Source organism: Cherax quadricarinatus, unplaced genomic scaffold (assembly GCF_038502225.1).
Source record: "Cherax quadricarinatus isolate ZL_2023a unplaced genomic scaffold, ASM3850222v1 Contig129, whole genome shotgun sequence".
NCBI classification, from domain to species: Eukaryota; Metazoa; Arthropoda; class Malacostraca; order Decapoda; family Parastacidae; genus Cherax; species Cherax quadricarinatus.
Window position 1 is genome coordinate 276,122 of NW_027195155.1, and position 23,218 is coordinate 299,339.

The 23,218-nt window shown below is 39.0% G+C and overlaps 2 protein-coding genes across 3 annotated transcripts in view; one reads left to right on the forward strand and one right to left on the reverse strand.

Annotated features, from left to right (window-relative positions):
• Positions 1 to 23,218, reverse strand: part of LOC128701009 (uncharacterized) — a 49,182-nt gene that overhangs the window by 8,947 nt on the left and 17,017 nt on the right. The window lies entirely within an intron of this gene.
• LOC138851216 (uncharacterized) lies at positions 11,777 to 17,076 on the forward strand. The gene is made up of 2 exons (XM_070080073.1): positions 11,777 to 13,689; positions 16,720 to 17,076. Exons 1-2 carry the CDS (start codon positions 12,478 to 12,480, stop codon positions 17,074 to 17,076), a joined length of 1,569 nt encoding a protein of 522 aa, XP_069936174.1. The 5' UTR covers positions 11,777 to 12,477.

Genomic DNA, 23,218 nt, shown 5'->3' on the forward strand with positions numbered 1-23,218 from the left:
TGGGGCTCAACAACAATTAACCATCTCAGACCACTAATTACCCAACAAAAGGCTGCAGTTAGAATGATAACAAATTCTCACTACAGGCAGCACACTCCACCAATATTCAATACACTAAACCTACTCACCATACAAAACATCCATACTTATTACTGCACCTATTACATACATAGAACACTTAACTCTGATATTAACCCTCCCCTCAAACATCTCCTTGCCAACCTCAACAGAACACATGACCATAACACAAGGCACAGATCACTCTTTGATGTTCCTCGTGTCCATCTCACACTATGCAAAAACTCAATGCACATAAAAGGCCCTAAAATCTGGAATTCATTACCTGTAAATATAAAAGAAACACAACCTGTTTATAAATTCAAGTCTCTTCTCAAAGATTACTTACTCACCCAAAACCAAATAAATACTGAATAACTGAACATTATAAATTGTATATCTTAAATGTTTCTCACAATTATATCACATAAATGTTAAACCTAAAACCCAATCTAACTTATTATTTTTTAAATACACTACCTAACAGAATCACTACCTAACTGAATGCAACCATATGACCTGTCTTTGTAATACTCACTTGTGCTTTATAGTTATCTGTTTACATTAATGTTTTATCACTGATTTCATCATTGCTTAGTAGCAGCGCTGTATAGTCCTTGTGGCTTAGCGCTTCTTTTTGATTATAATAATAATAATAATCATTGCTTAGTTAATCTTAAGTTAATTTTAAGCCAGCCCGTAATGCTATGCATAGTATAAGTGGCTTTGGCATACTGCTCTTATCTGTATTTTTTTGTACCTCTGTATGTGTGCACAAATTGGAAATAAATAAATAAATAAATAAAAACACTATGATAACCTCCAAGTACTGCTCAGTCCTCTAAATGTCAGTATGTCTATCATTACTCTCACTAAAAATGGGCTAGAATATATGTGCGGGTTATTTGTGTATCGTTCCAGTCACGGTATTGTGCCTTTTCATGGTAATTATGGACCCCGCAGTTAAGCGTCATATTCTCTCCAACTTTTTTAATATTCTTCCCTCTTTTAAACCCCTCTTTCGATCTTATGAGGCTGCTCTTATTGCTACCAGGCGTCGTAAGAATCAGCTTCACTTCTTACGTGACTGTCTTGGTTAGTATGACTTTGTAAATGGTCCAAGTCGGACCGAAACGTCGTCGTAAGCTTTTCTCTTTTATGTGCGGGTTATTTGTGTATCGTGTACGGCTAGAATATGATGTTACTAACATTTATGCCATACCAGGCTACATGGCCATACACAACTGTAGCCAGACCAATTACGAGGTGGAACAGCAATATACAACTGTGATGAGCTTGAATGTATAAAATCTACTTGCATTGTGGATGAATATGGTGAATATACATTTGCTAAATTTAAATCCAAAGACCTTAAAAAATCTTTAACATTTGGGGCAATCTACAGAGTACCTCACTAATATTTATGCATTTAGTGAAAAGCTAAGGAACATGATAACTGATGCAGAGATGAATAAACACCATCTGATACTCACAGGTGACTTCAGCATAAACATTATCCATGACCACGACCCACAAGTAACTGAATTCACAAACACTATGACAAGCTACTTACTTCTGCCAACTATAACAAAACCTACTAGAATCTCTGAGTCAGGTGCCTCATTACTAGACCAAATCTGGACAAACACTATATCCCCATTAAAAGCAGGAGCAATCACAGATAACACCACTGACCACTATCCCAACTTTCTCATAACCAACTTATGTAAATTACCTCAGGACACAACTAAGATCACCTTCTGACTATACGAGTTATCAGTTAATTACTTTATTTCAGCATTAAGTGACATCAACTGGCAAAAAGAGCTAGCAGTCTGTTGCATCCTCTGACTGGACCCTAGGTTAATAATTAATATTGTGTGCACATATTTTGGTATTCACTTAATATTATATTACCAATGGCATTATTATTAGCTAAAATAATGTCTATTGTGCTTTAGGGTATTGTCTGCCCTTATACTGTTAGCTATGTTGATAGATAGGATGTTTATTCTAAGTGGTAAGTGCTTCACTGAGTAGCAACCTGGCTAACTGTCGTTAGGTTGTTAGTGTGGCAGTCGCTCGCACCGTCAGTGTCATGAGGTATTGTAAGGCTTGGAGGAGTAGTCTCAACTCAGTCTGGGTTTCCATAGCCAGTGGAGCATACCTCTCTGTCACTCATTAACCTCTCATAAGAGACATGTCAAGTTCTCTCTGGTGGTCGTTTTTCTTTCATAATTGACTTCCTTTCTTAAGTTTATCACTTTCGAGTTATCTATACTCTGGTGAATTAATCGTTCGGTTGACTGAATAAGCCTTGTTGGCCTTTGTGTGTTAATTTGTGGTCTAAGATATTCTAAGTCATACTGGATGGAAATAAGACTAAGTCTGTCACTTACGAGTTCTTGTATACTGTGAATTAAGAGTTCATCTAAGTCTTAGTAACCATCGTTGGTTGCCTTACGGTGGATATAATTGGTGAACTTAGTACAAAGCTCAGCCTCAAGAGGTTTATTTATCCATATCAATATACTGTTATGTACCAAGAGAAGTGTAAGAGTTAAATGCCTTATTTTATGTCAGTCTTAATTTTATATAAGCATATATTCAGCTAAAACTCTATTAGTAAAGATTCTAAGTTTTAGTTGTTTTGTAATCCCTAATTATTAAAAGTTATTGTTACAAAGCTGTAAACAGGCCATCTGCTTAACACTCTACCATACCACTGGAGAAGGTTAAGAAGACGAATTTCGTAACACAGTCAACTTCAATAGTGATGAATGTGTCAATATTTTTTTTACAAAAAACTTCTATAACATGCATTGCTCGCTAAAAACTAAGATCACAGCAAAGAGACTAAACAGCCCCTGGCTTGTAGATGAATGGTTCACAGAACCGACACGTTGTTAAATTAGACACATGTGCAACTCTTGGGTATCAAGATTGATGGACTGACCACATCGACTCAAGGTTGAGGGACTGATTACCTCATTTTCCTCCTGTTCTTCAAGCTTCTCCTGTGTATGGACTGATGAAGCCACTGTGTGGCTAAACATTTCCTCAATTAAGATACCCAAGAGTTGCACATGTGTCTAATTTAACAGCCCCAGGCTTACAAGCAGCATCCTCAAATCTATTGATAAATAACATCTATATGAAAAACAGTACAGAATGGGACTAATAACAAAGAATCTGGCAAAACGTTACTCGTCAACACTAACTAATCTAATAAGGAAGTTAAAAAAACTGTATTATGAAACCAGATTTCATGACATAAGAGGTGATATGAAAAAGACCTGGAAAACCTAATCTGAAATTCTAGGATCTATAACGCTGTCTCATAATAGTGATAAACTTAACAAAACCAGAAGAACCTCTCCTCCAGCCAATAGATAATACAGTGGACCCCTGGTTAACGATATTTTTTCACTCCAGAAGTATGTTCAGGTGCCAGTACTGACTGAATTTGTTCCCATAAGGAATATTGTGAATTAGATTAGTCCATTTCAGACCCCCAAACTTACACATACAAATGCACTTACATAAATACACTTACATAATTGGTCGCATTGGGAGCTGATCGTAAATCGGGGGTCCACTGTACAGTGGAACCTCGGCTTACGAACCCCCCACCACGCGAACTTTTCAGGATACGAAACATCATTCTGTTGATATTTTGCTTCTGGATATAAACGAAATTTCACGATATGAATTTCCCCCTCAAAGGAGGTTCCTTAAATAAATAAATAAAATATTTATTTCTCTGAAAAGGTTACAATGTGTGTTTACATATAATATTATTGGAGCAAAGAAAGCCACTATCATGCCGAGGCATTTCAGGCCGACTTAACCTAATACTAATAGACTACTTAAGTCTAGACAGGTGAGAAGTAGTGGTTACCAATGTTTTGCTGATGGTGGTGCCAACTACTGGCAGCCTTTTGAAGTTTCTCCTTATTGTTATTAACCCTTAAATGGTCCAAACGTACATATACGTTCACTCGCGTAGCGCCCCAAATTTTTTGAGGAAAAAAAAAAATCTTTTCTTTTTAAAGGAAAAAAGAGCATATGGTACCCAGGTATCCCCAATTATTTTAATATGGCACACAGTGAGTGCACACACCCATTCTCTCATGTCTAGGTGACTCAGGCTTATTGTGGCAATGTTGAATGAATGACAAAGAAAACGTATATACATGTATACGTTCGGACCGTTTTAGGGTTAATATTATTATTATTATTGTATAGGTCCGCCATCACAAATCCGGCAATCAGTTATTCGGCACTAATTTTGGCTAGCATAATTTCAAATTTCCAGGGTCGCCACACCAACCTGCTGCTACTGTTTGGTGGTGCTACTTGCTGCATAAGTCATTCTTATTTCTTTTTCTCCATTTATTGTTTTAACCTGCTTACTTTTAGCCCTAGCCATGGTTCCAATGAATAAAAGAAATGCTTCTCATTATATAAAGCACCAACACAGTACATTATCCATTAAAGATAAGGTGACTTTGAAGCCACTGTCGGTTGCCATTGTTATATCTTGGAAATTGGTCATCCTGTGTTATTTAACTATTGTAAGAGAATATGTTCATCACTTAATATTATAGCGCGAAAGTCCCCGTTTATAGCTAAAATAGAGACTTTCGGCATTATATTATTATCTGTTAATATATAAAAAATACCATGGTATTATCACTATTTTATTATTATTATTATTATTATTGTTAGGTAGGATTTCTCATGTATATAGAGTTTAAGTCTCGGAACCATCCGGTGAATTGTTCAATTGTTTATGTCCGGCTGACTGATGTTTGGGTCAGGTGATCCAACCTGACGACGGGTCAACAGACTGGTAGGTAGTCAGTCCGCTCCCTGCTCTAGCCTTGACAACTAATCGTATATTGGCTCTCTTACGGTGTACAGTTTGAATGGGTTTGAGAATTAGTCTCTAGAGCTGACTCAGTTTGTTCCTCATTGCTCTGAAAGATTCTTTTGATATTTATATTCTTGGTCAGTTCAGTAATCCACAGAGATACGTCTTCTCAGACAAACTCTTGCTTTCTACTTCCTTTACGGCCGGATTCAAAGGTCTTGTTGAATCTTGTACATTTTGTAGTTTGAGGTTACACGGTCTTGTTAAGACAAAGACGTAAATGTTAGTGAAGACTTAATTACTGGAAGAATAATTAATCTTCCTTATCAGTGTGATACTTCCATGATTTTGAACTAAATGTATATTGTGAATTTATTGTACAAAGTATTAAGTTACATTAACTACAGAGAGAAGATAAAGTATTGTATTTAAATACTTAATAAATTTGAATATTATTCTATGGAGTTTCCCAGTTGGAATTATTTCCCCTAGACTCTAAAATACCTTTAAATAACTCGGATCCAAAATCTTGTTGCATAAGAAGAAAATATTAACAACCACATTCTGAAGTTCTTTATAAAATTTCTTATTCGCAACACCATGAACTCAGTCTCATGAAGCAAGAGAATATACTTTATTATTACGCTAATATCAACACTACAGCTTATTTGCCTATCACAATTGATCTAATATGACATAATAAACAATATAAATAACATAAAACATGTTAAATAATCCAGAATAAATAATATTTGGCATAATACCGAGCAGTTCAACGGAGGTATGAAGAGGATCTGGAATACAAATACCGTTCTCCTATCCCTGTCTTGGTGGCTTATATTAGAGAAAACAGAGTATAGCACAGAGCTAACTGTGATATACACTCGTACTGCACCATAAACCTGAAACAAAAGTTATTTTCTCTCTATAGATTATCACACATAGCACTGCCCTAAAAAAACTAAACAGATGACAGCTAAGAGACTGAACAGTCCCTGGCTAACACCCAGCATTCTCAAATCCATAATTACAAAACATCGATATGAAAAACAGTACAGAATGGGTCACATAACCAGAGACCAAACAAAACGTTACTCGTCAATCCTAACCAGCCTGATAAGAAGGGCAAAAAAATTGTATTATGAGAACAGATTATCCAACTTACGAGGTGATATAAAAAAGACCTGGAAAACCCTATCAGAAATTCTAGGAACAAAAAAGATATCACGAAATAGTGAAATAAAATTAGCAAAATCAGATGAACCCCAACTCCCACCAACAGAAACAGCAAACAGACTCAATGATTTCTTCTCCACTATAGGACAAAACTTTGCCAATAAAATCCCAAGCTCAGATACCCCACCAAATGACTACCTCACCGGCAACTACCCGAACACATTGTTCCTAGCTCCGACTAACCCATACAAAGTCTCCCTTATTATCAACGCACTAAAAAGCAAGGCAGAAGATTTAAATACCTTACCACCCATTATATACAAAAAAGCGTCACAAGTACTATCACCAATCATTGCAACACTCTTTAACAAATCCAATAAATCCTCCACCTTCCCTACAGTTCTCAAAATAGCAAGGGTCACCCCGATCCATAAAGGAGGAGACCAAACAGAGTTGAATAACTATAGGCCAATGTCCAACTTACACCCTCTCTCAAAAATCTTCGAAAAATTAATTCATAAACAAATCCACTCCTACCTCATCTCCCAAAACATTCTCAACCCCTGCCAATTTGGATTCAGGCCTAATAAAAATACTAATGATGCTATTATACACATGCTAGAACATATATACACTGCAATAGAGAAAAAAGAAGTCCCACTGGGGATCTTCATTGACTTACGTAAAGCTTTTGATACAGTTGACCATGACTTGCTCCACGTAAAATTGTCACACTATGGTATAAGAGGGCACTCCCTCAACTACCTCAAGTCTTACCTCAGCAACAGAAGCCAATATGTGTACGCAAATGGGGCAAACTCTTCCGCACAACCAATTACAGTTGGTGTCCCACAGGGAAGTGTCCTTGGCCCTCTTCTCTTTCTCCTATACATAAATGACCTACCAAATGCTTCACAATTACTCAAACCCACACTATTTGCAGATGACACTACATACGTCTTCTCTCACCCGAGCCCAGTCACGCTAGCCAATACTGTAAATACTGAATTACAGTAAATATCTACCTGGATGAGGACTAACAAACTTACACTAAACATTGACAAAACCTACTTCATTCAGTTTGGTAACAGAGCTACAGATGTGTCTCTTAACATAATGATAAATGGATCATCTATCACAAAACTCACAGAGGGAAAATTCTTAGGAATTCACCTTGATAATAGACTCAAATTTCATACACATATACAACAAATTTCTAAGAAAATTTCCAAGACCGTAGGCCTACTATGGAAGATACGATACTATGTTCCACAGTCAGCCCTCCTGGACCTATATCACTCTCTTATTTACCCCTATTTTACCTATGGAATTTGTGCATGGGGCTCAACAACAATTAACCATCTCAGACCATTAATTACCCAACAAAAGGCTGCAGTCAGAATGATAACAAATTCTCACTACAGGCAGCACACTCCACCAATATTCAAAACACTCAACCTACTCACCATACAAAACATCCATACTTATTACTGCACCTATTACATACATAGAACACTTAACTCTGATATTAACCCTCCCCTCAAACATCTCCTTACCAACCTCAACAGAACACATGATCATAACACAAGACACAGATCACTCTTTGATGTTCCTCGTGTCCATCTCACGCTATACAAAAACTTAATGCACATAAAAGACCCTAAAATCTGGAATTCATTACCTGTAAATATAAAAGAAACACTGTCTGTTTATAAATTCAAGTCTCTTCTCAAAGATCACTTACTCACCCAAAACCAAATAAATACTGAATAACTGAACCTTATAAATTGTATATCTTAAATGTTTCTCACAATTATATCACATAAATATTAAACCTAAAACTCAATCTAACTTTATTATTTTTTAAATACACTACCTAACAGAATACTCCATTTTACTGAATGTACAGCAATGCATGCAACCATATGACCTGTCTTTGTAATACTCATTTGTGTTTTATTGTTATCTGTTTAAAATAATGTTTTATCACTGATTACATCATTGCTTAGTTAATTTTAAGCCTGCCCGTAATGCTATGCATACAAGTGGCTTTGGCATGCTGCTCTTTGTTACAAAAAATGCGATTCTAAAAGCTTAGAGATCTCCAGTGAATACTAGAAAGGACTGCCCTTCTAGCATCCAGCCTGTTACTGGGTTTTCGTAACAATTAGTCAGCATCCTGGTCTAATTATCCATTAGAATTCAGTATGATTCAATAGTGCTTCAGGATTACAACTGATAGGCTACTAACTAGAGAAAATAAAATTTAATAAATTTATTGAGTATCGTCTAGAGGTATATTATCAAAGTAAATTAAATTAATATTAATCAAAATAATAATAATCACTTCTCTCGTATACAATAGTATTGTGATGAAAGCACATATCACATTTATAATTCTTAAGTACCGTCTGGTACATTAACATTTAATAAGATGTTACAAATATGTACAAGTAAGTTTGTGTGTATGTGTGTAAGTGCTCTAAGTAGTTCGCTATGTCTCAAGACTCGACTAGACTTAAATAAGTGACTGACAAAGTCCTCAAATAAACTAACTTCTTGACCAACTGGCAGTCAGAACAGTCTGCTTGAACAATAAAAAGAATGCTAAGCCCAATAGCAATATAACAAGCAACTGCGACACAGAATCAGGAACAAGGAGATAATATAACGACACTAAGTAGGGACCATCAGCAGATCCTCCACAAAAGTCACAAAACTCCCATACTACTGAAACTAAGTTCAGCATAAGAAAATCCCCGACTGTGATAATACACAGATACCAGTACAAGTTAGGTCAGAAGCTACAGCTCAGGACCTGAGTTGTTTAGAGTGTCTATGCGACACACAACCTCAGTACAATGTCGAAAATCACTAAGTCTATACAATGTTCTGTGAACAGAGTTCTACAGAACTAACAAGAATAATGAGACAGACAATCTGTCCAACCACCAAGAGAGTCTAGACCAGACTGAATACTTCAGGCGAGGTGAGGACACCCCCCCCTCAATCACGTGATAGCTCTGTGGACAGCTGCAGCTCAGAAACAGAAGCCGGCAGTCTAACGAGCAAAGAGCGATAATTACAGTAGTTAGACAATCAAGACTTGAACTGAGCACATAATATGTTACATCCTACCTAACCAAAGTAAGCTAAGTCAAATAACAATATAAAGCAATACATTTACGATTTAGCTATTATCGCAAATACAAGCAATATAAAATTATATGAAAAGGTAATAATTATATATATATACATATTAATCATTGCAACCCATTCAGGGGTTGCAACACTCTTACCTGTATTTTTTTGTACCTCTGTATGTATGTTCAAATTACTAAATAAATAAATAAATAAATTATGTGTAGAGAACCTAGGATAACCCAGAAAAGTCAACATGGCTTATTTCTAGTACAGTAGACCCTCGACCAGCGATATTAATCCGTTCCTGAGAGCTCATCATTAGTCGAAATTATCGCTAGTCAAGTTAATTTTCCCCATAAGAAATAATGGAAATCAAATTAATCCGTTCCTGACACCCCAAAGTATTGAAAAAAAAAATTTTTACCACATGAAATATTAATTTTAATACACACAAACTGAAGAAGACATGCACAGTTACATGACACTTACCTTTATTGAAGATCTGGTGATGATTGATGGGATGGGAGGAGGGGAGAGTGTGGATGGTGTTAGTGTTTAGAAGGGGAATCCCCTTCCATTAGGACTTGAGGTGTCAAGTCCTTTTCCAGGGTTACTTCCCTTCTTCTTTTAATGCCACTGGGACCAGCTTGAGAGTCACTGGACCTCTGTCACACAACATATCTGTCCATAGAGGCCTGTACCTCCCGTTCCTTTATGACATTCCTAAAGTGTTTCACAACATTGTCAGTGTAATAGTCACCAGCACGGCTTGCAATAGCTGTGTGAGGGTGATTTTCATCCATAAAGGTTTGCACTTCAACCCACATTGCACACATTTCCTTAATCTCTTTCTTCATATCCATAGTAATTCTCACCCTTTTTGCTGTAGGGTTGGCACTAGAAGCTTTCTTGGGGCCCATGGTGACTTATTTTGCAGGTGCAATCACTAAAAATGCTGTGATAATATGAAATGTTCCGATTGTATGTTTGGATGGGACCGCAGTGGCTGGCTGGCTTGTAAACACTGGCACCCACGGGACAAGTGAGGTACGCTCAGGCCACAAGTAGACATGTCTCAAACGGAACGAATCATGTTCGTCGAGTTTTTTAGCGCTAGTCAAGGCAAAATTTTTGAGTTAAAATGTATCGCTAGTTGGATTTAACATTATACGATGCCATCGTTGGTCGAGGGTCCACTGTACCTGGCTTGGGTTAGCCATATATGATTTTTGGTAAATATTCGATTCCCAGCCAGGGTAGAAACAGGCGTGTTTTTTTACACCTGTTGTCTATGTTTACCCATCAGTAAATGGGTACCTGGGTGTTAGCCAACTAGTGTGGGTGTTATCCTGGGACTCTGGCCTAATTTTCTTGAAATACTCTGCATAACAAGTGGCTTTCTATACAGTAGTATGTCACTGATGTCAGCTAGGCCTGTATACCTTGTACATGTACGTGTAGTAAATAAAGATATTATTATTATTATTATTATTATTATTATTATTATTATTATTATATTATTATTATTATTTTCTCGATTGTTTGTTGGGTTATCTTACTGAAACTTGGGCAATGTATGATGGAAAGATACTTCTTAACGTACACCAAAAATGAAAGAAATCAGACAATAAATAGCAGAGTTCACTTCTCAGCCATTAGCGGCCGCTTAGCGGTATACAGTATTTTTGTATGGTTGTTATGATTATATTCTCGTTTTTTCGGTCTCATTTGATAGAATGAAAGATATATTACAGAAATAAATATGATTTTGATTGCTTTCATGACAAAAAGTACCTTGAAATTGAGCTCACAGTAGCTGAAATGTTCTATTCTTTAGCGAAGCTCAAGAGCAAACATATGACGTCACCGTCCAATACCTGTCTGCCTGCCAGTCCAAATTCCAGTGCGGAGTCAAGAATGGGCTGACATTATTTATACAATTATTACAATAATGCAGCAGTCTGCATAACAGTAAATCTTCTATTTTTTTGTGAATAAAAATTCCAAATGGTAAGCCAGAGTAATATAAGAGGGGCCAGGAGCTGTGACTAATTAACAGAGAAAATGTTATTTTAGTGCCAGGAATGTCTGTACTGTTTATTCTGGATCCAGGGCCGGATTAAGAAGTCTCCGGGCCCTAGGCTATTCAGATTGGCGAAGCCCCTTTGAGTTACGGGTAAGCGAAGCGACCCCTTCCAGCTTGGGGGTGTCGATGTGAGCCTGTTTAAGGTCTAATTAAATACATTCTGGCTATTTACATTAAATTTAATAGGGAAAGTACATCAAGACCACCAAAACCATTTACCAACAGCCATTATAACTATCTTGTTAAATCATGCATTTTAAAGAGAATAAACTCAAGACAGCATAGTATTACTAGATTAGGCTATTAAAGTAGTGACATCATGTACCTATTATATTCAGCATAACCACTACTGCACTATTATTCCCTTTATAAATCACTGACCATTATTGTTATTGTGGCATGCAAAGAGTACGTAACCTTTATTCGGCGCATGGACACACCCTCATTTACAGGCTATCTCCCCCAACCAGCGAACCAGGTTGCTAAGAGTTGATGATGGGGCCCCATCGTTCAACTAGTGACCAGGTTCTAGCCAATAAGAAGGTGGGATTGACAATCGCAGAGGTTATGTGGATACCGCTCTCCTGTCTGCCCTTGTCATTCCCACTCTAGAGCTGGTTGAAGCACGGTCTGCTATCTTGTGGCTTCTATTTCTGCCTTGCTTACCGTGGAGTGCACTATATTTATCACTGTACATAGTGTACATATTGCTGTTATAATTGGTGAAGGATAATATAAGTCTAAACTTTTTCTACTGTGTTTATTTGCTCCCATTACACCTGGGATAACAGGCCATTTGAAATCCTAGGTTGTAATATGGGTAGCCTGTCCGAGAGCTGGACTTAGAGAAACGGTTGAGCTTAGGGTGAAGCTTGTAGCAGGAACATTGTGTAGCTTGCTGTTTCGCTTCGCTTTACAAATTTTGCGTGTCAGTTGCTTATGATCAGCCTTGCTATTGTGTGATCGTTCAACAGCTCGCTACTAGCTTGTTCAGTGTGCTCGCTTCGCTACGGTCAATCTTGTGTGCAGTCGGCTTTGCTTGTATGCGTATTCTGCAATCGTACTGTGCATAGCTAAGCGTGTTCTGCAAATTAACGTGTTACGTTGGGGTATTCGTACTGTGCATAGCGAATAACTTATGCCACCTAGACGAGTCAGACGCCTGGTGTCGGCATATACTTTGCATAACCTACCTAAATTGTCTCTACAGCGTTGTTGGCAAATTGCTCGTTCCATTGGCATTCCCTATAAACGCACTCTTACAGCTGCGCAACTGCGTTCACTTATTGCTGACATACTTATTGAAGAAGAGATGGCACATCAAACTCCTCCCTCTACGGGAGCTAGGGCAAAAACTACTATGTTCTCGCAGGAGGAAGATGATATACCTACGGAGCAAAATGGTCAGTATAGTGCAGCTGGGTTGTCTCAGGGTGAATCAGCGTCGTTGGCACTTGAGCTGGCAAAAATCAATCTTGAGCAAACTAGGGAACAGAGAGCATTCGCAAGGGAAGAATTTGATAGGGAAAGAGAAAGGAGGCAGTTTTCGCATTCTGTAAACGATTTCAGTTTACAAAAAGCAGTACAGCTTGTTCCCCGCTTCAATGAGGCCGAACCAGAGCAATTTTTCGAAAGCTTCGAAAATCAGGCTCGAGCCTTGAGGTGGCCGGAACAGCACTGGGCAGCGTTGGTTCATACAGCATTATTGGGTAAGGCACAGGAATTTACGTCGGTATTAACTGACGCTGAATTCTCTGATTATCAAGTAGTGAAGACCACAGTGTTGGGAGCATATACATGTATCCCAGCTAAATATCGTAAGACCTTCAAATTGAACAGGCTACAGCTTGGTCAATCCCTGGTGGACTTTGTGAGACAGCAAACCAAAGCTTTTACCAGCTGGTATAAAGCGAGTGGTGTCTCTAACTTTGAGGAGCTGGTGCAGCTTATTCTGATTGATAACCTGCTGGAGTCTGTGGGACCAGAGGTTCGTGTCTTTCTGCAGGATCGTGACTTAACCACTGCATTGGAGGCGGCCAGGTTGGCTGATACCTTCGAAACGAACCGCTCCTTGTCCGAGCGGTCCTGTCTCTCTTTTCAACAGTCTGGCGTGAGCAGAGATCGACAACATTGGAGAATGAAGTGCCAGCAGGAGGGAGAGCGTCTACGTCATCCAAATAAGTCACCTGGTGAGCCACGCTTCTCAACATATGGTCCCCCTGCGGAGAGGCAAACTACTTATGGAGCATCTCGACAACAATATCCAGAGAGGCACCAGCCAGAACGACACCACTTGCAACGTCATCAGGGAGTAAAGGGCAAGCCTGTCGTCTGCTTCAGATGCAATAAAGTAGGTCACATCAGTTCCAACTGCCCTCAAAAACCTCAACCCATCGGGAAAATCTCTAATATCCCTAGTAACATGTCCCCTAGAGAAGTAGAAAAAGGTATGGCCCCTTATTATTGCGAAAGTCTTATTTCCCTTCAGGAAAACTCAGAACCAACTAAAGTAAATACCTTTAGAGATACTGGAGCATATTGCTCACTTGTCAGAGAAGGAATATTACCCCTTTCAGAGAATACTTCCTTGAATTCCTCAGTTTTATTGGAAGCTTACGGAGGAGCTATATATTCAGTTCCTTTGCATAAAATTTATGTACAGTGCAAATATTACACTGGGTACTTGACTGTAGGTATCTCAAAAGGATTTCCCATGAAAAATGCCATGTTATTACTGGGTAATAACATTACTACTGTTACTTCGTGTCCTGAACCTATAATGATTAATGCTTCTCCAGTGTTGGCCATAACTCGGGCAACATCCCAAGGGTTGTCTGGGGAGAATGTTGACCTATCCTTGGACGACTCCGATCTCGGAATAGCCACGTTGTTTTATGAGACACACCGGCCGGAGTCTCGTAAATCAAGTGAACAGACCCCGATCAAGCCTTCCTATTCCCAGGTTGCAGGATTCCCAGATGTCTCTGTTTCCATGCCCGAGGGACTGTCCTTCCGGGAGGAACAACGAAAGGACCCTTCTTTAAAATTCGCTTTTGAGGCAGCCATGGGTAAATCCTCTTTGGGTCATCCAGTCAAGTATGAAGTTAAAAATGATTATTTGGTATGCACTGAGACTGGTAAGGAGATAGAGGGCCGGCAATTATACGACAGGTTAGTGGTTCCAACCAAGTATAGACCTCAGATATTAAATATAGCTCATAATACGTCATTAGGAGGTCACTTAGGAATTACAAAAACCTTGTATAGAATCACAAAAGAATTTTATTGGCCAAAATTAAAGAAAGATGTGAAGAATCATATTAGGTGTTGCCGAGAATGTCAGCAAGTTGGGAAACCTGGACATTCCATTAAACCTGCACCTCTCCAACCCATACCTGCTGATGGAGAACCTTTTGCAGATTTAATTATAGATTGTGTAGGTCCACTACCTAAGTCAAAGTCTGGAAATCAGTATTTATTTACAATTATGGATAAAGTAACCAGATATCCTGAAGCAATCCCTATGCGTAGTATCAATACTAAAGCTATTCTCAAAGCTTTAACAAAATTCATTTCTTGTTTTGGCATTCCTAAAACTATACAAAGTGATCAAGGTACTAACTTCACTGCCAAAGCATTTAGGGAAGTATTAACTAGGTTAGGGATAATTCACAACTTATCCACTGCCTATCACCCTCAGTCCCAAGGCGCCTTGGAAAGATTCCACCAAACATTAAAAACAATGATGAGAAGTTTTTGCATGCACTTTCCGACAGATTGGGATGAATCTCTACCGTTGTTGCTATTCTCAGTACGAGAGACGGTGCAAGAGTCTACAGGGTATAGTCCGTTTGAGCTGATCTTTGGGCACAATGTACGAGGTCCTCTTCGGGTGCTCAAAGAAGGATGGATGGGAGAAGACGTAAGCTCAGCACTCTACAACCCGTCTTCAAGGTTGCAGGTGGCACGTGAGTTAGCCACGGCTAACCTAAAGATAGCTCAAAGTAAGATGAAACAGAGGTATGACAAAAGTGCACAATTCCGCTCCTTCCATCCAGGAGACAAGGTGTTGGTGCAGGAACCTATACCTGGCCACACCTTGAAAGCTAGATTTACGGGACCTATGCAGATAGTAAGTAGATTATCTGATTTAAATTATGTGGTAGCTCCCATTGGTAAGACCTCAAAAACAAAAACTTACCACATTAATCAAATCAAGGCCTTTCATACACCAGATAAAGTCCCAGTAATGACTCTGTCCTCTACCTCTGAGGACGACTCTGACTCTTTGCACTCTATCTCTGAAATTAATACTAAACTTTCCAATTCTGTCCTCCTCAAGGATCCTAGCCCTTTAATGGATGGATTATCTGAAATACAAGCAACCAATTTAACTGAGCTTCTACAGTCATATCCTAATATTTTTTCGGATGTGCCGAAAAAATGTACGTTAGGTTACCATGATGTAGATGTGGGAAAATCTAAACCAATTAAACTCTCCCCCTACAGAGCTAATCCTGAAAAGCAAAGGCTACTTCAGCAGGAAGTAGACTTCTTGTTAGAACATGGTTTAGTGGAGGAGTCATCTAGTCCATGGGCTTCACCGTGCATCCTAGTAAAGAAGGCTGATGGAGGGTTTCGTATGTGCACAGACTACCGTAAAGTGAACGAGGTCACAATTACAGATGCTTACCCTCTTCCTCGTCTGGATGACGTAATTGACTTTGTGGGTAAGGCTATTTTTGTGTCCAAATTAGATCTCCTTAAAGGTTACTATCAGGTACCTTTGACAGATAAGGCGAAGGAAATCTCTGCCTTCGTAATTCCAGGAGGTCATTATCAGTATACAGTTACCCCCTTCGGAATGAAAAATTCCCCCTCTTCATTCCAGAAACTCATCCATCAGGCTATTAAAGGACTTGAAGGCACGGCAGCATACCTAGATGATATTGTTGTGGTGTCTGATACTTGGGATCAACACCTACTTAGACTTAAAGCTCTGTTTGAGACCTTTAAGAATTCCCAATTAACAGTTAATTTATCTAAATCTTCCTTTGGCCAGGCCACTATCACTTTTCTAGGCCATGAAGTAGGTAGTGGTAATGTTGCACCTAAACTTGCTAAAGTTCTTTCGATTAAAGATTATCCAGTTCCTCATGATAGGAAATCTCTTCAACGTTTCCTAGGCATGATAGGATTTTACAGAAGATTCTGTAAGAATTTCTCAGATATTGTAGCCCCTCTTACCTCTCTTACCAGTCATAAAGTTCCCTTTAATTGGACGTCAGATTGTAACACTGCTTTTAATAAAGCAAAAAGATTATTGTGCTCTGCACCCATTCTCCTGTCTCCAGACTTCTCCAAACCTTTTTCATTACAGGTTGATGCTTGTGAGTCTGGGGTTGGGGCGGTACTATTACAAATCGGGAACAAGGAGTTGCAGCCTGTAGCATACTTTTCAGCCAAGTTCCAGCCACATCAGAGAGCTTACTCTACCATTGAAAAAGAAGCCCTCACGCTGGTACTGGCTTTGGAACATTTCGATGTTTATGTGGGCCAGACATCGCAGGTGGTCACAGTCTACAGTGATCACAACCCGTTAGTCTATCTCCAAGCCATGAAGAATCACAACACAAGGCTTATGCGTTGGACGCTCAGGCTGCAGCCCTACAATTTCAAAATTCAGTACATTGCCGGCAAAGAAAATGTGTTGGCAGACTCTTTGTCAAGAGTCTAGTTAATATTTTATTTAGGTTAGGATGTATTTGTGGTAACCCCCCTTTCAAGCTCTTTTTTTTTATCCCCTGATGTGGGGGTTTTTTTTTAGTGAGGGGATACGGGCTACCGTCCGCTTGTATCTTGGACCTATGTTGGCCTATCTGACTGCTGTCTCACTCTGAGTTTAGGGTTTGGCTTTTGGTCACTAGGAAAGCTGAGCTCTATCTAAGAGTGGGATGGTGGAGAGGATAGGCGGTCCCATTATTTTGTGCCATGGCGGCACGGTTACCACTGGGAGGTGGCAGCCTAATCCTGAGCCTTCTCGGGGGTGGGGGTGTGGCATGCAAAGAGTACGTAACCTTTATTCGGCGCATGGACACACCCTCATTTACAGGCTATCTCCCCCAACCAGCGAACCAGGTTGCTAAGAGTTGATGATGGGGCCCCATCGTTCAACTAGTGACCAGGTTCTAGCCAATAAGAAGGTGGGATTGACAATCGCAGAGGTTATGTGGATACCGCTCTCCTGTCTGCCCTTGTCATTCCCACTCTAGAGCTGGTTGAAGCACGGTCTGCTATCTTGTGGCTTCTATTTCTGCCTTGCTTACCGTGGAGTGCACTATATTTATCACTGTACATAGTGTACATATTGCTGTTATAATTGGTGAAGGATAATATAAGTCTAAACTTTTTCTACTGTGTTTATTTGCTCCCATTACACCTGGGATAACAGGCCATTTGAAATCCTAGGTTGTAATAGTTATCATTGCATCATGCATAAGACTATCAAATCATATAAACTCAAGAAAGTAAAGAATTGTTTATATTCACAGGCACTTCTTAAATAAACTTTTTTCTGGATTTCATATTGGCAAAATCATCAATTATATTCTGAAAATCAATATTTCTTGTTAGATCAGACTCAATGGTCAACAAGGCTAGGTTACACAATTTGTCTTGGCTCATTGTTGAACGGAGCTGGTTTTTCACTCTTTTCAAAACAGAAAATGAACGTTCTCCTTCACAGTTAGTAGCTGGAAGTGTTAGGTAAAGGCGATACACTATGTCAACATTAGGGAAGGTTTCTGAGATACCTGCATTTCTTAAATGTTTCAAAGCAGCTGAGGGCGCACATTTTTCAGGTGGAGCTTTAATCTGATTCATATACCCAGAAAAATGAACTATTTCTTCAACAAATGTGTCCTGAACATCTGCTGAAAGGTGTTGTTGCAACTTTAATGCAGCTTCTCTCAATTCTGCATCTGGCATAGTAGTAATTTTGAACAGAAATCCAAACTTGTCATTGAGATTCTGGAGAAATGGTTTTTAATACTTGACGTGCTGTTGGAGTGTGAGCAAAGTAACATTTATGAAGGGATTCAGGGAAACCGGCATGCCGGACTTGAGTCCTGGAGATGGGAAGTACAGTGCCTGCACTCTGAAGGAGGGGTGTTAATGTTGCAGTTTAAAAACTGTAGTGTAAAGCACCCTTCTGGCAAGACAGTGATGGAGTGAATGATGGTGAAAGTTTTTCTTTTTCGGGCCACCCTGCCTTGGTGGGAATCGGCCAGTGTGATAATAAAAAAAAAAAAAAAAAAAAAATAATTCTTTTCTTTTCACCAATTCTGTAATCAGTGAATCCAGAATGACGAAGTATGTAGCTGTCTTACATTTCTGCCTTGGTAGCAACACAATTTCATTGTCTGGCTCTTCAAAATTGCGTTTCCTCTTCCTTGACCGCTGATGATCAGCCCGGTAACTGTAGTCTTTCACCAGCAGTTTAGCTTTCTCTTCAAACATTTCAAAAGCTTCATCATTGCGAAGTGAGCTTACAAATTCCACTAAACCTGCATAGAGGTTAGCACAAGTAGCCATTTCAATTTCAATTTTCTAAAGTGCCTTGTTCGTGGCATTTAACCATTCCAGTATACAGTCCCAAAGCACACAGAGTAAGGCCAATTCAAAATCTTCCAATTTTGATGCTAAGCTGGCTGCTTCGCTTCTTGTAGTTGCTGTCTGGTCTTCATCCTCTGCTATTTGGATCAAAGCAGAACGTATTTCAGCAAAGCTGTCTTTCAAAGCATGTGTTGCATCATGCTGCGCTGACCACCTTGTTGTTGATAATGATTTGATGACATCTCCATGAATGGTTGACTTGAGTATACTCCACCGATACGTTGAAGCAGAGAAAAAAATTAAAGAGTGCTTGTAAAAGTCCAAAAAATGAAACTGCAGCGACACAACACTCCGCAGCCCATGACCCAACAAGATTAAGAGAATGTGCTGAGCAGGGCACATATTCAGCAAGTGGGTTGATTTGCTTGATACGGGCTTGCAATCCATTATATTTACCCGACATGCTACTTGCATTGTCGTAGCTCTGGCCACGGCAATCCATAATAGAGAGATCATGTTCAAGCAGAGTATCCAGTACTACATTCATCATTGTTTCTCCATCATGGCCTGAAAGAGGAATGAATTTTATAAAGCGCTCTACAGGCTTACCACTGGAGTCGACAAAGCGAACAATGAATGTCAACTGATCTGTATGTGAAATATCTGGTGTTGAATCTACACTTATTGCAAAGTATTTTGCAGTTTTCACAGCTGCTATGATGTTATTGAGGACCTTCTTAGTCATCAGTTCAATAAATTCATTGCATATAGTAGATGACATGTAAGATACAGTGCCTCTTCCTGCATTTCCAAGGCGTGACACATGATTTGCTAAGAATGGATCGAATTGTGCTAACAGTTCTATGATCCCTAGGAAATTGCCATTGTTTTCCGAACCAAAAACCTCATTTTCTCCACGGAAAGCAAGTCCTCTTAGAGCTAAGAATTTTACAACAGCAACAACTCTTTCTAGAACTTTTCTCCAATAAATGCGCTCTTTTTCAGTTTGATTTTCCAAATGAGAATCCAATAAGCCTTTTTTCTGTGCACGAAACACACTGGTTAAAATGCAGCTCCTGTGAGTGGTGCTGTTTTCATGTTCCTCGAAACGCTTGGAATTTTTCCAGTCATTGAACCCCTGTGTGAAGGTATTTTCTTTGGTAGAAAATAGCTTGCATGCTGAACAGTACACTTTTCCTGAGCTTTCAGAGTATACCATCCATGATCTTTTCAGTTTCTGAATTTGCAAGCTTCCTATAAAACATAGATGACTTTAAACAACGACGACTTCCATCATCATAAATCCTTGCTGATTTCCTGAAGTCAATGTTCAGAGTTTGACTGAAGTTTTCTGCAATGAAAGCATTACGTAGAGAATTTGGGATTACATTTGGCCATGAGGCAGGATCTTTTAAGACAAATCCTGTGGATGAAATGTCCGTTGAGACATTGAGAGGAGACACAAAAGAAGTAGATGCTGGCTGAGAAATAATGGAGGGAGGGCTTCCTGTATGATCTGACGTATCTGCAGATTCAACTGTACTGGTAACATCAGAAACTGTTTTCGTGAGCATGTCTGTGATCTTTCTGCAGCTTCCTACATCTTTCTTTTTCTGTTCTTCTTGAATTTTCTTCTTTCTTTTCTGTGACCCACTCGCATAAGAACGTCCAACATCACGTTCACGAGATGCCATAATGAGGATGTATCACTGTCTGTAATCATGCAAATACAAATTTTTCATTATCAATTATTATTAATTTTTTAATTATTATTTTTGTTTTCTGTCAATTGGGGGAATATGGCCCTTGTAGCCCCCTTTCCTCTGGCTGCGCATCTAAAAATTCAAAACGTTACCAGAAAGGAGTCATATACAGAACTTTTACCATAGATTAGGTTAGTGATTTGGGCTACGAATATTTTACTAATTCATCCTCCTTGATCTCCAATTTACTTAAACAGAAATCATACCGAGTCCAAGAACAATGCACAATGGTATTTATATTACCATTTTAGAATTAGTAAAATGGTATAATTTTCTGTTTCACCCAACCAACGATTTTCGATGTGGCTATGTGTTTCTGTAGCAGGAGATGATTGAGGTTTGCATCACTTCTGTCGAACTGGAAAACTAAGCATTTGCGAGCGGAAGTATGTAAGACTCAATCAATTGAGATTCATATTGAAATGGCAGCACTTAAAGATGACAAGTGCTTTAAAATCGCACACACGGAAGTCAGTTTATGCTTAGGTTTTTCTTTATAGTGATTTACCAAAAATGGCTTTACTGGTCCATGCATCTACTGGTCAAGTGAACCCATTTGTGCACTCTTTAATATTTAGAGGCGTAAAACAAACATTTATCATTACAAACAATGTCTAAGAACAATACATCAAAGGAATTTGTCAGTACAAAGTCTAGATAACGTAACACATATAGGCAATTTAGAGAATCTCCCAGCATTAATACTCACATTTAAAAACACAGCTGTTCTGATGTGAACAAAAAGTGTTGTAATCCGGCACTGTCTGGATCCTATTTTGAAATTGGCATCTGTTGAAATTTGTGAAATCGACCAAATTGCCAATTTCTGACCACTTTACTGGGTAGTTGAAATAAGTGAATGGGCGGTTTCTTGTACTCAGTTGACAGACTAGAAGTAAATAAGTTTATTCAGGTATATACAAATACAGTTACATAGATTATCATACATAGCAGTGTATGTGTAGAGAACCTGGGACAACCCAAAAAATTCAATCAAAGTGACTTGTTTCCAGTACCTGGCTTGGGCTTCCCATATATGATTTTTGGTAAATATTTTTTTTTCTCGGTTGTTTGTTTGAAACTTGGGCAATGTATGATGGAAAGATGCTTCTTAACGTACAACAAAAATAAAAAAGACGGACGATAAATAAGGGAGTTCACTTCTCAGCCATTAGCCGCCTCTTTGCAGTATATTTTCGTATGGTTTTTATGATTGTATTCTCATTTTTTTGGACTCATTTGATGGAATGGAAGATATATTACAGAAATAGACATGATTTTGATTGCTTTTATGATGAAAAGTACCTTGAAATTGAGCTCGAGGAAGCGGAAATGTTCGATTTTTGCTGATGTTCAATGAACTTTGTGTAAGTCAAGTTGGTTAATTTTATTAAGTGTATTCTAACCTAACCACTGTGTAATCCAGCAAACTCAGTAATCCGGCACACTACAGGTCCCAATGATGCCGGATTTGTGATGGAGGACCTGTACTGACTCAGAAATTGTGCAGATGGTTGTAAATCCACAGCAGCAAGCCAGTGGAGGAGAAAGCAGTGATGAAAATGAGGAAGATAAAGCAGAAAGAGTCTCTATTGATAGGTTAATTAAGTGTATTCTAACCTAACCACTCTGTAATCCAACAAACTCACTAATAGCGTAATAGCGCACAAAATGCGTGCTAAAGGAATAACAGGAAAAGTCGGTCGATGGATCTATAATTTCCTCACTAACAGAACACAGAGAGTAGTCGTCAACAGAGTAAAGTCCGAGGCAGCTACGGTGAAAAGCTCTGTTCCGCAAGGCACAGTACTCGCTCCCATCTTGTTCCTCATCCTCATATCTGACATAGACAAGGATGTCAGCCACAGCACCGTGTCTTCCTTTGCAGATGACACCCGAATCTGCATGACAGTGTCTTCCATTGCAGACACTGCAAGGCTCCAGGCGGACATCAACCAAATCTTTCAGTGGGCTGCAGAAAACAATATGAAGTTCAACGATGAGAAATTTCAATTACTCATCAGATATGGTAAACACGAGGAAATTAAATCGTCATCAGAGTACAAAACAAATTCTGGCCACAAAATAGAGCGAAACACCAATGTCAAAGACCTGGGAGTGATCATGTCGGAGGATCTCACCTTCAAGGACCATAACATTGTATCAATTGCATCTGCTAGAAAAATGACAGGATGGATAATGAGAACCTTCAAAACTAGGGAGGCCAAGCCCATGATGACACTCTTCAGGTCACTTGTTCTATCTAGGCTGGAATATTGCTGCAGACTAACAGCACCTTTCAAGGCAGGTGAAATTGCTGACCTAGAAAATGTACAGAGAACCTTCACGGCGCGCATAACGGAGATAAAACACCTCAATTACTGGGAGCGCTTGAGGTTCCTAAACCTGTATTCCCTGGAATGCAGGCGGGAGAGATACATGATTATATACACCTGGAAAATCCTAGAGGGACTAGTACCGAACTTGCACACGAAAATCACT

Bases quoted from the DNA above. Each gene is read 5' to 3' on its own strand.
- LOC138851216 (XM_070080073.1), top strand. From the start codon at position 12,478: ATGCCACCTAGACGAGTCAGACGCCTGGTGTCGGCATATACTTTGCAT. The intron at 13,690-16,719 runs GTAGGTCACATC...TTTTCATTACAG, and splicing joins TCTGCTTCAGATGCAATAAA to GTTGATGCTTGTGAGTCTGG.